Source organism: Sphaerodactylus townsendi, linkage group LG02, assembly GCF_021028975.2.
Source record: "Sphaerodactylus townsendi isolate TG3544 linkage group LG02, MPM_Stown_v2.3, whole genome shotgun sequence".
Lineage (NCBI taxonomy): Eukaryota > Metazoa > Chordata > Lepidosauria > Squamata > Sphaerodactylidae > Sphaerodactylus > Sphaerodactylus townsendi.
Window position 1 is genome coordinate 22,456,203 of NC_059426.1, and position 21,763 is coordinate 22,477,965.

Sequence of the window (21,763 nt, forward strand, 5' to 3'; positions counted from 1 at the left end):
GTGAGAAATATGGGCTATAGATGCAAGTAATAATGTGTTACAATTTTCAAATAGAATGCCCATTGCAAATGAATTGGGGGGAAAGCCTATTGTGTTACATTTGAACCACAATGTAGGTTCGGTTAGAGTTCATCCGGAGAAGATCAAGAATCTCTGGGGATGCCATCTTGTTCCGAACCCGTAGACATTTCCCTTTAAGTTTCCAGTTCAAGCAGATAAAAAGTGAACTGGGCTGCTCCAATCTGTTCCTTCAATAGAGGTTGTATGGCTCTCTCCTTTGCCTTCTACACACCTTACTTAAGGACCAGTGGGGTGTATTGGTCAGAATGCAGGACTAGAGCAGGGGACCCAAATCTTTTTGACTCTGTGGACGTCTTTGGAGTTCTGATGCACGTGGTAGACACAACCTCAAAATGGCTACTGCAGGAGGCACACACGTGCACACTGAGGAAGTGCAAATGCAGGGGACAAGAGCAATTTTTAAAAATGCATTGGGAAATAGAAACAAAATCAACATTGTGATGACAACTGCTGCTGAAACAACATTGTTTTATCCTTCACAACCAAATCTAATCAGAAGCCCTGCTGGGCAGGAGACCTCCCTGCCCGCACTGGGGACCCCCGGAGTAGAGAATACAGGACCGTGGTTTAAACCCTCACGTTTCCATGAAGTCTGCCCAGTGACTTGAAACCAGTGATTTCCTCTCAGCCTAACCTACCTCACCAGCTTGCCATGAGGATAAAACTGAAGGCCGAGCAATGTGAGCCACTCTGTCCTTGGAGTGAGGGAGAGACAAAAACACTATAGAAGTAGAAAGGTGCATGAAATGTAGAGGGAAATTTAAGTCCCTGGACTCGAAGGTGGCAACCCTAATTGAAATAGCACACTTTAGGATGAGAACTGGGTTGATATTAGGCATCTGGTGCAAAAGGTGCTTAATCCTTCCATGTTGTCCTTTCCCTGCCTTGCCTGGGGTGGAAGTTTTTTTTATTTATGTGCTGTCGGCAGGTGCTAGCCAAGCAGACTAGAGTCAAGGCAGGCAACAAGTGAGGCCTAGTGAATCCGGAGCCAGGGCAAGTGACAAGCAAAGGTATGATCAAAGCAAACCAATGTCAAGGTGCAGGCAGGTGGAGGGCAGAGGAAGACCAGGCATGTGAAGCTTATCAGGAAGTTGACCTGTTGCATTTAGGCAGAACCAAGCACAAGGAAGGGTTTATATAGGAAGTCCTGGCAAATGAGAGTGGGATCCTGCAAGAGCTCAATCCTCAGATGCAGATGTCTCCATCTTGAAGAGCCTTCTGTCATAACCTGGCAACAATGCAAGCACTTCTTTGACTCTGCTATAGCCTCTATCTTTGCCTCCTTTGAACAGCCGGCTCATTACATGGCTCTTCTGAGATTCCTGCTGGCTCTCCCAGCTGCACAGTGTCTGACTCTACCTTGGCTTGCAAGGAAAGACTTGGAACTCGCTCTGCTGCTTGCATCTCATGAGGAACCAACTTTGGTTCCACAATGTCTTTAGTCTGTACATCAGAGTCCTCCGTGTCCAGAGACTGGCTCGTGACAATCTACTTACTTCACTTTATACTCCGCTTTCCTCTCTAATGGGTATGCAAAGGGGCTTACAACAGTACACTCATTCTGTACTCATTGCAACACTGAAGTAGGATAAACTGAGCATGTATGACTGGACAAAGGTCATAGTCTGCCTTGGGATGCATCCTCCTCCTCCTCTGGGTCCATACGTAATGCAGTTCTTGATTTTTATAACACTGAATTTTCGTGAACTGTGTGCTCTTTTTCTGTTGGTAGGTTTCTTTGAGACATGGATCTTTTTCTCTTCTGCGTAATACATATATAAATAGTATATTCCTCATAAGGACGCCCCTCACCCCCCACTAATAACATTTTAAAAACTATTTCAACAACAAGAAAAGCATTAGATCATGTTACTCAATCACAAACAAATACAGATGGCCTGAATAAGCTGACAAAAATGCATGCGACGGCCAACTTGGAGCAGAACATTAACGGTGGAAATGGTGATATTTTGTAATGCAGCAAACATGAAGATATGTGCACAGTTGGGGGAAATGGGATGTTTAGAATGACTGATTGAAACCATACCACACCTGTGTATTATTGTATCAGGAAGCAAAAACACATCTATGGTCTTGAATAATTAGCAGAATGCTCCTTTAGCGTAAAGGAGAATTTTCCACAATGGTGTGTCCCTGCGGGTAAAATGGCAAAGAGTTTTCATTCAAAAGAATGCCATTGTTATTAAAGGCTGCCAGATCCAAGTCAGGAGAGAGCAGAGCACGCTTTCAGACAGTGAGAACAGCATTTGCATCTGGTGGACTTGCATGTACTACAGCTGAAGAAGTGATGGTGCTCTCCTCCTCAGAGTAACTTCAGTTTTAAGGCCAATGATTTCAGTAGGCATAGATGAGAGTCACGGTACAAAGGACTGCATTGTAAACCACTCAGTTAAACTGTGCTCTGTCATTATAGAACCTGATATTCTACACAGAGCCCTGAGCTGGACGGCCCAGGCAAGCCTGATATCAGATCTCATAAATTAAGCTAATATTCCTGGCTAATATTTGGATTGGAAACCTGCAGAGTCACTATGGAGACAGCAATGGCAAATCTTTTGCCTTTAAACTGGGTTGCCGTAAGTCATAGGTGTCAAACTCGCAGCCCTCCAGATGTTATGGACTACAGTTCCCACCATCAGATGCTGGCAGGGGATGATGGGAATGGTAGTCCATAACATCTGGAGGGCCGCAAGTCTGACACCTGTGCCATAAGTTGTAAAATTTTAAAATCTAAGCAGTCTGTTCCCTAGGTGCGCAATCTGTCAGGCAGCCAATACTTCTCACACATCCTTAGAACTCAGAACTTTTTCTCCCTTAAAAAATTGATCTTTTGCCTGTGGGGGCCCCAGGAAATTTTAAATGCCAGGAAATTTTAAAGGTAGTGCCTGGGCCTAGGTAGGTTCTGACATCACTTCCTGATGATGTTCTAGGAATGTCCCCAATTGTTATGATAAAGAATCTAGAGACATAGGGGAAGTTACACAGTATAATTACAAAAGCCATTTTCTGGCATTTTTTCCTGCTCAATTTATTTTAAGGTAGAGGATTGGGGAAAAGGCTAGGTTTTATTCACCATGGGTGTGCAGTTGGCAAGCAAGCCTAGTGGGAGTTAGCAGTTGGCAAGCCTAGTGAGAGTTAGTTCTTGAAATGTAGGTAAGGAACATTGGACTGGCAGGAGTGGCACATGGGCTATTTCGACTCTGTCAGATAAGGAAGAGAAGGGAAAGAACTTCAACAGGTCTCAATATAATAGATACAAGTTATCACCATATAAAACAAATCAGAAATACATGACCAAAAGCGTTTTGACCAAGTCTTCTTCAATCGTCATTAACTCCATTAAAACAATGGTGGATTCCACAGCATGAGTATAATGGATTGCAGCAGAGGTGGGATCCAGCAGGTTCTCACAGGTTCCCGAGAGTAGGTTACTAATTATTTGTGTGTGACGAGAGGGGGTTACTAACTGGTGATTTTGCCACGTGATTTTGGCCTTAGTTATGCCCCTCCTCTCAGCAGTAGCGTGCAGAACTTGAAGCAGTCTAGCAGGAGGTGCACCAGTGTGCGTAGCAGCCTGCGTGCAATCGTTTCCTGCCCAAGGACCGGCGCAGCGGCTGCGTCCTTGCCACAGCCCCACCCAGGAATGCCCCGCCCCAGAATGCCCGGCCACGGCCACATCGTGCCCCGCCCAGCCCCATTGGCGCTACGCCACTGTTTGAATCCCACCACCATGGGAACATGTTACTAAAATTTTTGGATCCCACCACTGGATTGCAGTCATGATAAAGGAACCTGTTTTCCTTTTTCTCATTTACATGTGTGACCTTCACCCGTTCAGGCAGTGACTGGAGCCCACAGAAACAATTTGAGTCACTTTTGTGCCTTTGCATGGGGACCCTTATCTTTTTTTTAATTTCCTGAAACACTTGTGTGGCTACACAAGCATACAGAAATGAACCCTGGAAGCCACGCCGATCGTTCTACGATCCGATCAGCTGCACCTCCGTACCTGTGAATGTGCAACATACACAAAGAAAATAAAAAGGGACCTCCCTGCAATGGCGGGGTAATAACGAACATATCGCTGTGGATCAGTCATACTCACTGCCAGATGAGAAAATGTGTTTGGGGGACTTTGTACCCTGTTGGGTGCTCAGAGAGTCTGCCCATGATGTGCTGGGTGACCTGCACAGAATAACGGGCAGATTCTCACTGATGGTACCCTGTTTCCCCGAATATAAGACTTCCCCTGAAAATAAGATGTAGTAGAGGTTTTGCTGAAGTGCGAAATATAAGTAAGACTAAGCAAAGTTTTTGTTTGGAAGCATGCCCGACGAACAGAACACTGAAAAATAAGACATCCCCTGAAAATAAGACATAGCGCATCTTTGGGAGAAAAAAATTAATATAAGACATTGTCTTATTTTCGGGGAAACACGGTAGATCACACTGTATGGAAAGTGAACAGGTGGATGGGAGGGAAATAAAGTACCCCCTGCTTGCTGTGTTCACACAGGAATGCCTCCAACCCGGGATTCTGCAAAAGGATTGCTGGTTTAGCAATTTTCAAAAATCCCAGGTTGAGGGGAATGAAACGAACTAAACTTGTTTTGAGAATGGGACATGTGTGAAGTCCCCCCCCCCCAATAGTTTAATATAACATCCTACACCCGTTATAGTTGGCCTGTGCAGAATCCATCAACGCTAGAATGAAAAAGAAAAACATATCATAAATAAAAAGTCAGGGCTTCTCTGCATCACAGTAGACAAATCTCATCCTGGAAGCAATCCAATGGTTGTAATGCCATAGAATCTCCCCTCCAAAGCCGCCATCATCTTCAGGGGAACTGACCTTGGAAGTAGGAGGTTGGCAACCGTATTGATAAGAGTAGGGGGGAATTGGGTCAGCATGTGAGAAGTAATTTGGACATTCAGAAAAACACTACATCGATGCTAAAACAGCCGCTACCTTATTCTCTCTAAGTCCTGTCTCTCCAAATGGTAACTCAAGCCATCTTGGAAATGCAGGATCTGTTTGGCCTTGGGGAGACTGTGAAAATAGGTTTCCCCTGGTGTCCAAGTTCCTTCCTTTTCCTGTAGGTCGTGATTGTAATTGTGGTCTCCAATTCCAAAACCGTTCAAGCAGAAATGCCGGCAAAAGAGAGGAGAATTGTTCATAAGCAGAAATGACATTTTCGGCTTGGAATTGTCCCTCAAATGCTCTAGATCAATTTAGCCTTGCTGCTAATTGCGGTCTAGCTGAGCCAGCAAAACAGCTGTTGATCTCAGGGAAATGGTAAATGGTACCAGCTGAGACCAATTAGAAGGCCTCCCAGCGGTAACTTAGGTATCATGTTAATTTGGGTGAAATTTATCTAACATGAGCGTGACTGGGATTTATTGACTGCGACAGCATTTAAGGTTTAGGTTATACCTGATTAGGTTCAGCATATTTGGTATTTGTTGTTATGTTTGGAGCACATTTTCATAGTTGGTGCTATTTCCCCAGTGTCGTGTCACACTTTTATTTTAATAAGAACGCTGATGTAATCTCTGGAGTCCACAACTTTTTCCTCCACCACTGCCCTGAAGTGCGGATTACAAGCAGAGGACCAACAATGATTCACTATGGCATATCTGTGTGGCTCGATAAGGAAAAGAGTAGCAAGGGCAGAGGTGGGATCCAGCAGGTTCTCACAGGTTCCCGAGAGTAGGTTACTAATTGTTTGTGTGTGCCGAGAGGGGGTTACTAATGGGTGATTTTGCCACGTGATTTTTGCCTAAGTTACGCCCCTCCTCTCAGCAGTAGCGCGCAGAACTTGAAGCAGTCTAGCAGGAGGTGCACCGACGTGCGTGGCAGCCTGCACCTGCATGCATTCGTTTCCCGCCCAAGGACCGGCGCAGCGGCTGCGTCCTTGCCACAGCCCCACCCCCGGAATGCCCGGCCACACCCCTGTCGTGCCCCGCCCAGCCCCATTGGCGCTACACCACAGTTTGAATCCCACCACCATGGGAACCTGTTACTAAAATTTTTGGATCCCACCACTGAGCAAGGGGAATGGAGGGGTCCCAACTTGTGGACCTTCCCAGTGAAATTGGCGTTACATCTGGGCTTTTGTGCAGACGCTATATGACACAGCCCTAACCTGGATAGCCCAGCCTAGCCCAGTCTCATCAGATCTATGGGTGGCAATTTGGTCTAGCATTCAGTTGAAGTTCTCCCTGCCTCAGTTTCCCAAGTCTATGTGGACCTGGGAAACAGTGACAGGGAAAGCAGAGCGTCAGCTGAATTCTACACTCTAGTTATTGGCTCTATTCGGCTTTACCAGAAATGTCTGTGTTTTTAAAACTCGAACCCGAAATTTACCAAATAAAAAAGATCGTGCTCACCGCTAGATCTTGGCTACTAAACAGGGTCAGCTCTGGTTAGTCCTTGGATGGGTGACCTCCAAGGAATAGTTATTTAATTTATTTATTAATTAAACTTGTTATACTGCCCACCCCCGAAGGGCTCTGGGCGGTGTACAGAAGACAAAAACCAGTAAAATAACTGAGAAAATTTTAGTAACCGGTTCGACCGAATAGGTGCGACTAGGCTGCATCCCACCTCTGCATAAAACTAATTATTGACTACTTATAAAAGTTCCAAATCCATTAGATGCCGTGGATTCAGAAGTAATACAGTTTATTTGTTCGGTCAGTTTTATAAAACAAATACAGTTTTATTTGTTTCTGTGTTTTTACACAGAACTAAACCTCTGTTTGGCCTGGTTAAATACCCAAAAGAAAAGTGTGCATGTATGTGTATAAGCTACAAAGAGAGGCTGGTGTCAAACAAAATCCAAAGAAAAGAGAAGTCAGTTCACTCAGAGTGGGTGTGAGACATTTGGTGCCAAGGACATCAAAACTGAGTAAATACCTAGTACAGGATGAAATTAGATAGTGAAACAAATTAACATCTACAAGGGATGGGATAAGTTCCTCTCCAAATATCAATTCTAAAAAAGCAGCTCAGTGGTGTGTGTGTGTATGTGTGTGTGTGTTTACACTACAAAAATACCTGTGACAGGTCTAGGGTTGCAAACAGTTTGGGGGTTAAAAACCACAGTCATTTCAAAAGAGGCTTAATAGGGTCACTGTAAGTCAGAAGCAATTTGGCCCTTAACAATTTGACCACACAGAAATAATGGGATGCTATTGACTGTTGTTATCTCCAAGCTACAGGGCATTTTTCTTCTTCTATTTGCTAGCAACCTTAGCTATGCATCTGTAGTTGGATGTTAATTTGGTTAAGATGATACAAAAACATATAACTGTCAGCCAAATAACTACTAAAGTTCTGAGGAACACCAAACATCTCTTCTACTAGGAATACAATGTTTCTTTTTAAAAAATGGCTGATTTCCCCTCAGCTTTTCCCCATAAAGCTTGATCATTAAAGACAGATTGGTTGTCTTTGCTATTGGCTGCTTTCCCCCCAGTCTGCTCATTTTGGGTGAAACCAGCCAGAACGGCAAATGAGGTTTCCAGAGGCAGAAAATGGCGGGAATTGGGTCAGAACCGACTTTCTTCAGTGTTCACAGTGACTTCAAGGTATTGATAAGCAGTTTCTTCTTTACAGAAAAACAATAGTGGCCTGTTTTGCTGTGCTGGAATTAAAAGATAAAAATAAATATTTGTTTAGCGACCATATTGAGTAAATCTTGCAATTCACAATTCCTCCTCTAAAGGACACAAGATATTATTGTTAAACAGCATCGTGATTGGAAAAACTGCATAGATGTTAAAGTTAACACTGTGAAAAGCTTTTCCCATAATTTAATTTTGGAAACATTTTGTGGAATAAGCAGGATTGTTTAGGAAAATGAAATTGTAAGTTTACTGTGATTTTTAAAAACAGAACAAAACCTTGGGCTTTGAAATTGTATTGCCTGGGAAGTGTCAATAAGATGATCGTGATTAGACTACCTGATTAGAATCTGAAAATTAAAAATAAAATTAACAACAGTTCTTAGAAAGAAAAACATGAAGGCGTGTTCTCACAAAATGGGGTTCACTTCAGTGAAGTCCTGGAAGGCCAAAATCAATGCAAACATCAATGCTAGTGTAACACTTGTAGTGTTGAGTTATCAACAGTATTATTCTGAAAATGAGTGCAAGGAAAATTACTGAAGTTTAGTTTAGGGACTACAGTGTGTTATGACTGCATGTGTAAGAAAGGCCTATGACAGTGTCAAAATATTATACATCTTTGTTGGAGTCCCCAGGCTTCAGCCTGCCAGACCTATAAATTTGGCACTGCTTTGAACACAGAATTGTATTATGCCTCAGTGTTTCTGAGCTGTAAAGTTCAATATTGCCAAGACTATGCAAGTACAATATAGCACATTTTTAGTTGATTACTTCCTTGCTTTGAATTTCTGGATCTTGCATACAATTTTACTTCCTGGTTCCCGCATGTGACCCATTTGATTCAGGATTGGGTTGACAGAATCTGCTCACAGCACTGGTAATGGCTTCTGTTTCCTTGCAGACATGAGATATTTGAGCCTGCTGTTAACATTTTTTAAATTATTTTATCGTACAACACTTTGCCTTTGTCCTTTTACTGCAGGAGAGCCCAACCTTTTAAAGCCTGTGGGCACCTCTGGAATTCTGACACAGCATGGCAGGTACGGCTGCAAAAATGGCTGCCACAGCTTACCTCTAGTCACATAGTGAAGATCCTTGTGCTGTGGTGGCAACTCCTGCCAAAGCAACATTTAAAAGAGCCTGCATAGCCAGTCAGAAGCCTTGCTGGGTAAAAGCACCACTTGGTCTTGCCTACTTTCTAAAAATACTTGATGGGCACCAGGAAAGGTGTTGGCAGATGCATAGCAGCAGTGGGGACTAATGGGACGGTTTGTCCCGGGTGTCGCCATTGCCGTCACGTGTCGGGGGTGTGGGGGTGTCGGAGGCGGGGCTGGGCATGTTGGGGGCAGGGTGTTTTAGGGGTGGGGCATGGGCAGGAGGGGGCACGTGGGCAGCTTATGCCCCGGGCGCAGTTCCCCCTCTCTTCATCGCTGGGCAGATGCCATAGCCCTTACAGGCACCATGTTGGGGACTCCAGTTCTACAGCATGCACCATGTTCAGTTAATACATTGGAAGTACCAGCCAGGTGAGGCCCCACCTAGAAGCTTTGATGCTCCTCTTTTCTAATGTAATTTTTAACTTGATTGTAACATAAGTTCAGGTGGGCAGCCATGTTGGTCTGAAGCAGCAGAAAAACATTAAGAGTTCCATGGCACCTGTAGGAGTTTTATTCTCAGTATAAGCTTCTGTGTGCATGCTCATTTCTTCAGATTCTTCAGTATCGGAAGAAGATTTTTCAGTATCTGAAGATTTGTGCATGCACACGAAAGCTTATACTGAGAATAAAACTTTTTTTGGTCTTGAAGATGCCACGGACTCAAACTTTTTTTGGTTGTACCATGTTACAAGTTCAGTTTAAAGGGGGATTGTAAAGTGGAAGTTCTAACAGACAGTTAATTGCAAAGTATCTATCATTGACAATGGATTAGGAAGCTTCGCATAATTGGAATCCTAGAAATTTAATGAAGAAATTCATTCCCTTTGTAAGTTGGATTTAAAGAGGTATGAGTTTAATGGTACTGTTTCAAGATGTCCTTTATACATCTGGTCAGATTTGGAATCTTTTCCCCACTCTTAGAATGAACAGGGAATATCAGAAGGCAGAGCGAGTTAAGTTCAGGAGTAAAATTTGAAGCCCTGTTTCTGATCTTTATTTTTCCCTGTGCTTTCAATACATGCCAAAGCATATGTCACAAGGAACTTGTAATTTCTTTTGCTGGAATGAGACTACAAACATACTGCTGTTTTACAAATTATTGGGATAACATCAAGTTGGTTTTTTTCTCAGCTGTGTATATATTTTCTTTTTAAAAAACCCAACAAAACAGACATTCCACATCTGATCAAAACAACAGATGTGGAAATAATTTTGCTGTCTGGAGTGACTGCTGAAATAATTTTGCAGTCTGGAGTGATTGTTTGGCAGTGATTATAGCAGTTGTCAGTTCAGAGCCCTGGCTGTTGACAGCATTGTGTACAGGGTCTCTGGAGCAGTTCTTTAATCCACATTGGTAAATGAGGTCTTTGCTTGGGCAGAAGGACCCAGTGGTGGGATCCAAACATTTTAGTAACAGGTTCCCATGGTGGTGGGATTCAAACTGTGGCGTAGTGCCAATGGAGCTGGGCGGGGCACGGCAGGGGCATGGTCAGGCATTCCGGGGTCGGGGCATTCCTGGGCGGGGCTGTGGCAAGGACGCAGCCGCTGCGCCGGTCCTTGGGCGGGAAACGAATGCACGCAGGCACAGACTGCCTCGCACGCCGGTGCACCTCCTGCTAGACTGCTTCAAGTTCTGCACGCTACTGCTGAGAGGAGGGGCATAACTAAGGCAAAAATCACGTGGCAAAATCACCAATTAGTAACCCCCTCTCGGCACACACAAATAATTAGTAACCTACTCTCGGGAACCTGTGAGAACCTGCTGGATCCCACCTCTGGAAGGACCCCAGACATTTCTCTGGACCCTCTACCAACTTGCAATAAACTCCTTCCACCCCATGATCCTGTTCAATAATGCAGTCTCATAAGACATGAAGGAAAAATGCTCCTTGTATCTCTGAAATGACATCATTAAGTCATCTGATGGTGTTGGGCTTTCAACCCGCCTTCCCCAGACAACTGGGCTCTGGTACAGTGTGCCCATTCCCTCCCTATGCTTGTGCTCTGAGTGCCAAATAGAGCATCTGTTTCACCTTGGGGGACCACTGACTGCTGTTGCGGAGACCAGATACAGAGACAACCAAGCCTCTCATTGGCAGTTCTCTGTGATAGAGGGCCCTAATCTAGTTGGGCCTATAGGCACTTTTGAGAACACTGAGTGGGTAACACTACGAAATGGGTACCAAGGAGTACTGGTACCAATCACAAAATGTTGGGAGGTTCAATCTAGACCAAGCATCTTTCTACAATGGAGACTGCCTTTACTATATTTTATGCAGCTATGCACCGTGAACCTGTCTTTGGATGAGCTTTAATGAAGTAAAACGAATAAGGCCCTTTCCGCACATGCAAAATAATGCATTTTCAAACCACTTTCACAACTGTTTGCAAGTGGATTTTGCTATTCCGCACAGCTTTAAAGAGCACTGAAAGCAGTTTGAAAGTGCATTATTCTGCATGTGCGGAAGGAGCCTAAGTGGGAACTCCCTGCAGGCATAAAGGTGATGCATCCTGGTTTTTCTGAAGCTCATGCTACTCCAGTGAGGTGGAGAAAAGATGGGGCTGTATTGCATTGTGGAAGAGATGTTTTATGAGGGAAGAAAATGAGTAGAAGGAAATCTATGGGTGGTCTGTGAACACTATATTTGGAATTAGTGAGACAAAATATTCATTTATTTACCGTATTAATTTCCTGTATTTATGTCCCGCCAGCGGGGACTCAAAACGGCTTACGCCATTCTCTTCTCCTCTGCTGTATCCTCTCAACAACCCTGTAAGGAAAATTAGTCTGAAAGTGTGACTGTCAAGATCAGTATTTTTGAGGCAAAACATGTCAAGTAAATACAATAAATGCATTTTGCTCTGTTCGTTTCCACTGGATTGTTATTGGATGGTGGACTTCAGCTATGCATCTGCCTCAGGAGTTTGGCTTTTGAGAGGATTTTTTTTTGTTCTTGCACAGAAGGCAAGTCTTGTGTTCTTCTGGCTGGAACAACTTTCGAAGAGGATTGTATTCGTTCCCGCCTTTGAGCTTTGCCTTGAAAAATACTTCTATGGTGAGGGCAGACTTATTACTGAGCAAAAGGGTCAAAGTTGCCTTGTCTGATTCAAAGTGTATAGTTAAAATATGTGACATGTGATTTCTGGATTTCTCTTCTAGTTCCTTTGAGGGGGTGGTGGTGGATGGAATCTGTTCCTGATGTGCATACTTTGCGGTTCACAAAACTGGATGCAATCCTTTAGTAATGTATTGTCAGTGACCAGGTGTTTGACAATACATTCTATTTTTTGAAGTCCAGCCAGTCCTCAAAAGAACTTTACCCATCCCTTAGTGAAGTTCATGATGTGTGTATGATTGTATGGGAGAGAGGGAGAATATATATGTATATTTATAACCTATGCACATCAGTTTATACCTTACATTTGACCTGGCTTTCAGCTTTCCAGCTCAAAGGCAAAAGGAAGGGGAAATGATTGTAATTTTGCCTTTAGTCTGTTGCATTGCATCATGAGCAGAGGTTTTAAGTGGTTTCATGCTGTATACCAAAACTGCTGTATTTAAAGCCTGCAGGTTACAGCAAAATGAACATGGCTGGCAAGTTGTGTATGGTTGACAATATAGTCTGTAGTTTGGTGCACAAGGAATTGTGGTTGTTCTTGGATGCGATACATAGGTTATTCTTCGATACAGTACATAAGGTCAGCTAACACCTGTTGTTGCCCTGACCTGGATACACCAGGTTAGCCTGATTTAATCAGATCTCAGAAGCTAAGCAGGGTTGACCCTTGTAAGTATTGGATGGGAGACCTCCAAGGAATACGAGGGTCCTGACATGGAGGCAGGGGATAGTAATTCACCTTGGAATGTCTCTTGCCTTGAAAACCCCATCAGGAGTCACCATAAGTCAGATGTGGCTTGATGGCAAAACAAAACAGCTGGCCAGCATGGTGTGGTGGTTAAGAGCAGGTGGATTCTAATCTGGATAACAGGGTTTGATTCCCCACTCCTCCACCTGAGTGGCGCAGGTTTATCTGGTGAACCAGATGTGTTTCTGCACTCTTACATTCCTGCTGGGTGACCTTGGGCCAGTCACAGTCTCTCTCAGCCCCACCTACCTCACAAGGTGTCTGTTGTGGGGAGAGGAAGAGAAAGGAGCTTGTAAGCCACCTTGAGTCTCCTTACAGGAGAGAAATGTGGGATATAAATCCAAACTCGTCGTCTTCTACTACTACTAAAGTGCTGGTTTAATAATAGTTTTAAGTAAGGACAACAGCACCAGTCCAGATTCCACAGGGGTCACAATCCACCATTAAGGCAAAGGGTGCCATCAAGATATAACCAACTTGTGCAACCCCATGAAGTTCCATCTTATGGGGTTTTCAAGGAAAGAGATGAGTAGAGCTGGTTTAGCGTTACCTTCCTCTGCTTAGCAGCCAGTGAGTTCCTTGGTGGTCTCCCATCTCAAGAACCTGAACTCCTTATATTCTGAGCTGCAATGAGATCAGACTAGTCTACGCTATTGAGGCTGCTACAATTCACCATGAGGTATTCTAAAGCCTAATAAATGAAATAGCCTTCAGGAGTAACTAAATTTATTTGATTCTGCACCATGATGCAATCCATGGCATTTCATGTTTGGCAAACCAGCCACTCTTGACTAACCACCATTTTACAGGAACCAGATGAGTCAGTTTCCTGAGGAGGAATAAATTTATTCCATCAAATACCAAATGTCTGTCTGTTGCTCCTTTCTGCTAGAGCTTGTGCAATGGCTTATTTTAAAGACAAAACACTATTTTCCTTCTTGCCCCCTGAAGGATAACATACACAGCCAGTGCTTTCAAGCTTAGCTATGTTCCTCATCAATGTAACCAAAACACCAAAGATGAATTTAGACACCACCCGACATTTTCATTTGATGCATGTTGACCCTTTTCCAGAAAAAACAAAACTAAAATTTGAAGATTTTGAAAACCAGAAACAGAAGCATAGGAGTTAAAAGGACAGGACCATTTATTACCATATTTTGAAAATATGAAACAGGCCTCCAGAAGATGCAACATATACAGCAATTACTCTCACAAAATGCCCCCTCAAAAAGAGTACAACAGCCTAATCATATTTGTTAAGTGGTTTTGTATCTGGTAGTGAAGGAACACACTAGAGAGCAACTCCTAGATTTCCAGTGGGATAGCTGAAAACGTGACATAAGCAAAAGAACAGATGGTTTCCCCTTTAGAGAGAAAATGGCTAGTGATGACTCCAGCCAAACTCTGTGCCCATGCTTGTCAAAATAATCCGTGTCCCGTATTAACAGAAGCTTGGATCCTGCGATTTGCTACGGGCAACATAAACTGACTTAGTTTAGTTCCATTTGTACAAGTCTATGTGCAATGCATGGTACTTTCCTCCCAGAAATTAGTTGAACAATATTTTGCACTAAGTTTGACTTAGCAAGAGCTGCTACCATGGTATTTTTGTTTGATTTCCACTTATGTAGCACAAACAGAAATGTTGTGCTGGATCCCACCCAGGGTATGAAAAAAATTCTCAGTCCTTTGAAGAATCTGATCTTGAACAGACCAGTACAGCTACTAACCTGCAAGAACGTGTTAAACTTTGGGCAAGTGTTGAGCAAAAAAAGCTTGGTTTGAACAAACTGAGATTTACAATGAGAATTTCTCAAGTAATCCGCAGTAATTACCAACCCTTGCAAAAGTGATTGATATGAATGTTTAGAAATTCCAAAGGCACTTGAAATTCTGCAATAAGCCAGATTTACACATTACAGTGCTATTTTTTTTAAGTGACATACAGATTGAACAAATGCCTCAAACAAACAACTTGGGGCACTATCACTAAAAGAAGACAGATTTACTGAAAAGAACTGGCCATGACTGTACTTTTAAGCTGACAGAAAAGCATGAAGATGCAACTCAGAGTTGGTTTGTGTGTGAGAGATACCGGTCGGTTTCTTGTATATTTCTGTTTTGAGGGAAAACACAGGTGGCTTGCTTCAACTAGAATGCATCAGGATAGGAGTGATTGGCCTGTTTTCATCGCAGTTTTCGAGCCCATTGAAAAGCCTTGCCCATTAAAAATAATTATAAAGAATGTTATCATCCACCCCCACCTGCAAGTTTCAAAAATACAAATACAACACAGCATAGTTACAGGCCGTCAGAACAGTAGTTTCAAGCATGTCGCTTCTTGCTCAATCTGTAGTAAACATGTGCTGCCCCCTGCTGGTTTTGGCCTTTTGCTTATCATTGTAAATTTGGGGCTTTTTTTAAAGGTTTGCAGTCGTGTACCAAAATTGCAAGCTGAGAGTCAACGTGGGCAAGGCTTTCTCCTTGGCTGCCATGCACTGAACAGCTTGGGCAGGTGGGCCCTTAAAAGAGTCTTCAGGTTGGCAGAAGCAGCTTTCTAGAGGACAGGTGATCAAATGGTTAAGGCACCTGGGCTCCCTCAAACTAACGCTCTACCCAGTGAATCCCACACTAAGAAAACAACACACAGTAAAAAATAGTATTGAGGTAAAAAATGCTGATCAGACTGTTCCCCTTGTTAAAAAATATGCAGTTTAGTTTTTCCCAATTCCCACATAAGTCCATCCACCGGGCTTTTTGTAGCACAGAAAAGACTGTTTTGCAGAAAAATAGATTGAGAAGGCTGACATCCTACAGTATCCTTATGGCAGCCCAAGTCATCAAACAAAAAAGCCTTAGTGGTAATGCAAGTAGTGTATCATCACAATGTCTGCCAGAGTCTATGGGTAGGTCCACATCTGGTACGGAAGGATTCGTTTTCTGCAGTGAGCTTAAAATAGTGCTATATTCACTCTTAAAAATCAGGCAATGCCCAACTCAAGGGCAAGATCATAATCTTTACACTGGCATGAAAGTCAGCTCCATGCAGCAAATACTTGATTTCTCCCAGAACTCTCCTCAGTTGCTCCCACTGCTCAGAGTCAGATGCTCAAGCACTGCAACAGACAATAGATCTAGGCAGGGCAGCATTTCTTTTATGACTCCTTTTGCCCCTTGCTGAAACTGCAATAGTTTGTAATTTTTTTAAATGATAATAACGAAAAATTATGATAACTGCCATGAAAAAAAAGTTACGCACACTCATTGGCCAACAGAATAAAAGTCTTATTTTTCATGACCGCAACATCATACTGATGCAATCATGAGCATCATTTATTTTTAAATCCTATTTGATGTATTTTAAATCCTATTTATTTTTAAATCCTTCTCTCTTCTGCCTGGGCAAATTTTAATGTTCCATTCTAGGAACTTGAGGGCACCAGAAGGAGAACAAGATGCTGGTTTTTTTTTTCATGAAAAGAATGTAAACGGACAGTAGCCCCAGGATGCTTCAACAGCTCTTTGACGATTGCAGCAAGTTTGTATGAAATGACATACAAAAGTCACAAATCAGATTGGGAAAAAAAGATGACGGATTAAAAAATGTGATAAATGGTGGAGTGTAAAGGAACGGATAACATCTTTGTCTAGATCCTCCGTATGAATAGAACGAAGCAGTCACCGTCATCAATCCAGATGAAATGGTTGTATGGAGCCAACCTATCCCTTCATTAGGCATAGACGCTTTGGATGTTTGAGAACACATTTGGTAGCATTTGTAGAGGCAAACTGAGCATCCAAGAATGAATCCCTCCAGGGTGCCCGCTCTTCTTCTTTTTCTGCTACGAACATGATCTAGTGTATGCTTGTTGCCGCAATGTTGGTAGGCTTCGAATCTGCTCCATCACTCAGAGTTCATCCTGGTGGTTAGAGAGATCATTGGGGATGGGGGGGTGAGGGGTGGAGTTTACAGAAAATAATTATTGATCGATGTAGGAAACAGCATTTGATGTAGGAAAAATACTGAATGACATTCTTTGCATGTTCTAACTGTAGGAGAGGGAGAACATTAAATGCATTTTCTGCTAAAGACATTGGCATGTTACACCTAATAGAGGAATTTGTATTGTCTCAAGGTTTCTTTATATTCTTGGAGAAAGTACTATACACCCCCCACCCCCTGTCACAAGGATTACATCTCTTTCCTCAAAGATGCTGGGACTGCTACAATATCATTCTATCCATCATAATATGAAGGTATGGATTGTCACCTAATGACCTTGGTGACCACTTTACAAAATCTGAAAATTTTGCTTAACTGCTATAGTTCAGTGGTTCAATTAAAAACCTGCCTCATTGCTACACAGGATTTTTAAGGTATCTCAAATAATCAAACTTTTCAGTGGATTCAAACATAAAAGGAAGGATATCAGAGTAAGCAAATTTGTTCTTTGGGATAATTCTATACTTATGTGTATCAGAGGATAAAAATGTTAAGAACATTCAAGTTAATATCTCCCACGATAAATTGCCTACCTTGTTTCTGGAGGCTTTTCTCTTATTTTTAATATCTTCAACTTTGTTGAGCAGTAGATCAGCTATGACCTTCACATCTTGGCTATCTATGTGTTCTCCAAAAGCATCTTTCTTTTTCTTAAAAATAAGCAGAAGAGGGGAAGTTTATTCATTTCTGGCATAAAGATATATTTAAGTGGCAGAGAAAGGGGAAAATATTGCCTATAAGATGGGTTCTTATAGAATATCATACACAGTAATATAGGAAAAACAAGTTAGCTCTGTGTGCTTTTGTTAAAATGATATGCAGACGTATAGAACTACAAAGTACAGAAGAACAGCAGCCCATGCTGACAAATGAAACTGTCTTGTACTGATCAGATCCTTGGGTTTATCAAAGTCAGTATTGTCCACTAGGACAAGTAGCTGAGGTAGAGTTTCAGTTTTATTACGGCCATTAGGCCAGCAAAAAAGAATAGAGAAGAACAAGAAAAAGGAAGAACAATAAACAAAAGAAAAATCGAATTTGTACAGAAATCCACGATACAGAAATCCACACAAAGAGTATCATCAACTTGTAGCATTATTACGGTCACCCTCATGTGGTCTGGCTCTTGGTCCCAACATGATTCTTCTCTTACTATATGCCACCATACAAAATTTAGCTACCTGCTGAGATATAAGAGAAACTCAGTCTTCCAGCAAAATTCTCACAAGAACTGAATCGGAATTAACTCTAGTTAAATTTCTGTACTGGACAAACAATGGATGAATTAAAGCCTCCCTTTCCCCTTTATGGAGTTCACAATGTAATAAAATATGTAATACAGAGTCCACTTCCCCTGAGTTGCAAACACATAGTCTCCTAAGTCGTGGGATTTTTTGAAATCTGCCCATTAGATTGGCTGATGGAAAAGCATCAAAACTGGCCCTGGAAAAGGCCCAGCGGCATTTCGTAGATGTTATATTGGACAGGTAAGGGGCAGCCGAGATACCTGTCCAAGATTTTAATGGTTTATATAACACCGGTAACAAGGGGAAATCTGTTTGCATTTCAATGTCATTGAGCTGTTGATAGACCAAGGCTGTTGCTCTGCAATGATCCAGTTCCAATAGTTGTACAGGTTCCAAGCCACACTGTGTAAGTTTAAGTGTTATTTTTTCTAGCCAGCTTGGATATGGTGTTGCTGCCAGTAGCAAAGGCAATAAGCCCATGGGGTGGGAAAGGACTTTAAGCCAGTATTTGATAATAAGCCTCCAAAAGGTTGTCTCGACTTTAACCAACCAAGCAACTCTCAGGCCCCTTCCGCACAAGCAGAATAATGCACTTTCAATCCACTTTCACAATTGTTTGCAAGTGGATTTTGCTATTCAGCGCAGTAAAATCCAGCTGCAAAGTGCATAGGAAGTGGATTGAAAGTGCATTATTCTGCATGTGCGGAAGAGGCCTCAGTCACAGGTCTTCTACATCACCTGCTATTTCATCTTTTCAACAAGTAGAGATGTCGGGGATTGAACTTAAGATTTTCTGCATGCAAAGCTACCACTGAGCCACACCCCAGATGCTTAAGAGTCTTTTCATGTATAAAAGAGAAGGTGTTCCCATGCTAAGATGAATGAAGCCGATGTAGGTTACAGCCCTTTGGAGCACTACACTCAGGAAATAACAACCTCCTGGAGATTCCTGGCCTTCTAGTCTGTACTGCCAATCAGAAGCCCTGCTGGGAAAAAGCCCCACCCACTTTCTAAAAGCACTTGGCAGATATTGGGAAAGGTGTCAGCGGGCACCATAGTGACCCTGCTGTAGCTCCTAGGAGAGGTTTGCAGGGCAGCTCTTTCACATTTTAGAAAAGTACTCCCTCTTGGAAATGGGTGCATAAGCACTAGCTTGCATAACAATATTTATGGAAGGCAATTGAAGTAGTCAGTAAACAAAAAACTCTGCCTATTCGTTGACAATTCCCCCACGCCCTCACCTTTGTTCCTTGATAGGGATAAAACTTAACCGTTGGATATGCTTGGATGCCAGCAGATTGACAAGTCTGACCATAGGCTTGGCAGTCAACTTTCCCGGCTTTCACTTTTCCTTTGACCGTCTTTAAGAAAGAGAGGCAGGTTAGAGACATTAAAATTCGTCATTCAAAAAAGGGTCAGCTACAGCTTGCCAGCGAACTACTTCTACTTGGAACGGAGCAGAAAGCCAGGTACGCAAGGAAAACCATCTCGCGTCTCAGTCCCTTTAACTTTCCAAGCTGATTCAAAACAGAGAAGAAATCTTCTCCACTCCACAACAAACAAAAGCAGTTTGGGCATGAGGCACAGGCTCAACAGAACATGGTTCCTCTAGCCAAGGATTTTCTGTGTGTAACCTTCAAAATCCACACTCCAGACCCTACAAGGGATCTTTGCTTTTGCAGAATAAGAGTTGTGATTTATACTCCACCTATCTCTCCTGTGAGGAGACTCAAAGTGTCTCCCCTTCTCCTCCTCACAACAGACACGTTGTGAGCTAGGTGGGGCTGAGAGACTTATGAGAGAACTGTGATTGGCCCAAAGTCACGCAGCACGCTTCATGTGGAGGAGTGGGGAATCAAACCCAGTTCTCCAGATTAAAGTTTATCTGCTCTTAACCACTACACCATGCTCAGCTTCTGCTGGGGACCATTACTTCCTGTGCAAACTTACTGATTTACATGCCTGTAATCTGCCCTTTCTGAGGTATTCCAGCATGGTCTAGTGATTAAGAGCAGGTGGACTCTAATTTGGAGAACTCTAATCTTGGATGTGATTCCCCTGCTTGGTGACCTTGGGCCAGTCACAGTTCTCTCCAAACTTTCTCAGCTCCACCTACCTCACAAAGTGTCTGTTGTGCGGAAAGAAAGGGAAGGAGTCTGTAAGCCTTGAGACTCCTTGCAGTTGAGAAAAGCAGAGTATAAATCCAAACTCTTCTTCTCTTTCAGAATTCAGTTTCCTTCCCTGTATTCATGCACTCTTTATGAGCTAATCAGCAGGGCCATAACATCTTCTCACAGGTGCTGATGGAAAACTGTCTTCCCGTAGGAAGCTGTGTTCCTCCTTCAGTCCAACAAGGAAAAACCAGGGAATAAATCTCAGACTACCACATGATAGCTGAGTTCCTTTAAAGCAGTACCCTTCAACTCACAGGTCACAATACCCAAACTGCTAGTCACAAGTCCCTATGGAGTTCCCATTTTCTGCTGCCTTTTGGAGGGGCCTCACGTGAAGACAGCGAGGGTATTATGCCTTCTGCCTTTCTGCACACACATATGGACAAAAGCTGAAAGACAGTGATGTCCCGAATCTGGAAAGGTTACAGATTTTGAAGACTCACACAGTTTTTGATGCCCCTGAACTTGGTAACTGGCTGGCCTTTGGAAGTGTGAACTTGACAGAGCATGGACAAGCAAGGCAACAACTTTTTAAATTATGGGATTAGGTTTTGGATTTGCGTGTGAGGTGATATATAATGTTAAATAAACAATTTGCTATTGCTGGAAGATTATACACTTACCCTAGCTAAAATCTCAAATTCCGGAGCAAAATTCTGGCAAGGGCCACACCAAGGAGCGTAAAAATCAACAACCCAGTGATCTTTTCCATTCAGGACTTTGTCAGTGAAACTCTGAGGAGTCAGATCCAGAGACACTCGAGGCAAATATCTAAAGGAAAAACAAAGACAGTAAGAATTCAGTTGACCCCCCCCCCTTTCAAGTGGTCCCTCAGTAACAACTAAATACAAACTTCTCATTCTCTTGAAGCAACTGCAAATATTTCTAAAATAATATGTGTTTCAAGGTTATAATTTAGAATGTTAATTTTGAACTTTGTCCCCCCACCCCCAATATCAAGGATTAAGGGTTATTATGTGGAAATTTCAACACTGTCACGTTTATACATTTCAAAACCTTCTACCAAAATTAATCAGGAGCTGAAAGCAATTTTTCTAAACCTCCACACAAACAAACAAAAAGTTAAAAATACAATTTAGCCCATTTAAATAAATGGAAACCTCTCTTCAGTACATCTGAACATGACATGATATACAGACAAAAAATATTTAACCTACATACGACAATGTGAAAGATATGCATGCCACCAAAGGAAACTATGATTGTCCAGAATTTCTGCTTCATGGAGATTTTTAAAAAAAATCAAATAAGCTTGTTTAGAATAACTCATTCTAAGCAATTCACTGGTGCAAAAATACAAGAAATGGGTTAGATCCAATGTCCAGCTCTTCAGAGGAGTTACTGGATTCAACCTACTAATTTGTTTTAAGAGGAAAAGAAGTCCTTGAAACAGTCAACTCACCCGAGTCCCCATCTTTTCAGAGAATGGGCATCTCTGTGCCAGCCATTGTAGCTGCTATAAGAAAAGCAAACAAGCAAAGTTTAACAAACAGCTGAGTCAAATGTAAGTTTAGCTAAATGTACAAAACACTGGATTAACAATTGCTCTGGATTTTG

At 42.5% G+C, this 21,763-nt stretch overlaps 1 protein-coding gene across 2 annotated transcripts in view; it reads right to left on the reverse strand.

Moving 5' to 3' along the window:
- Positions 1-13,887: 13,887 nt before the first annotated feature.
- The window catches only part of DNAJC10 (DnaJ heat shock protein family (Hsp40) member C10), a 38,958-nt gene continuing 31,082 nt past the window's right edge, over positions 13,888-21,763 (reverse strand). For both annotated transcript variants that reach the window (XM_048485508.1, XM_048485509.1), the window contains exons 19-23: positions 21,609-21,662; positions 20,809-20,956; positions 19,253-19,372; positions 17,298-17,414; positions 13,888-16,681 (exon numbers count right to left, since the gene is read on the reverse strand). In XM_048485508.1, coding sequence (XP_048341465.1) covers positions 16,670-16,681; positions 17,298-17,414; positions 19,253-19,372; positions 20,809-20,956; positions 21,609-21,662 — 451 coding nt within the window. In that variant the 3' untranslated portion in view covers positions 13,888-16,669. The remainder of the gene's footprint in view (positions 16,682-17,297; positions 17,415-19,252; positions 19,373-20,808; positions 20,957-21,608; positions 21,663-21,763) is intronic.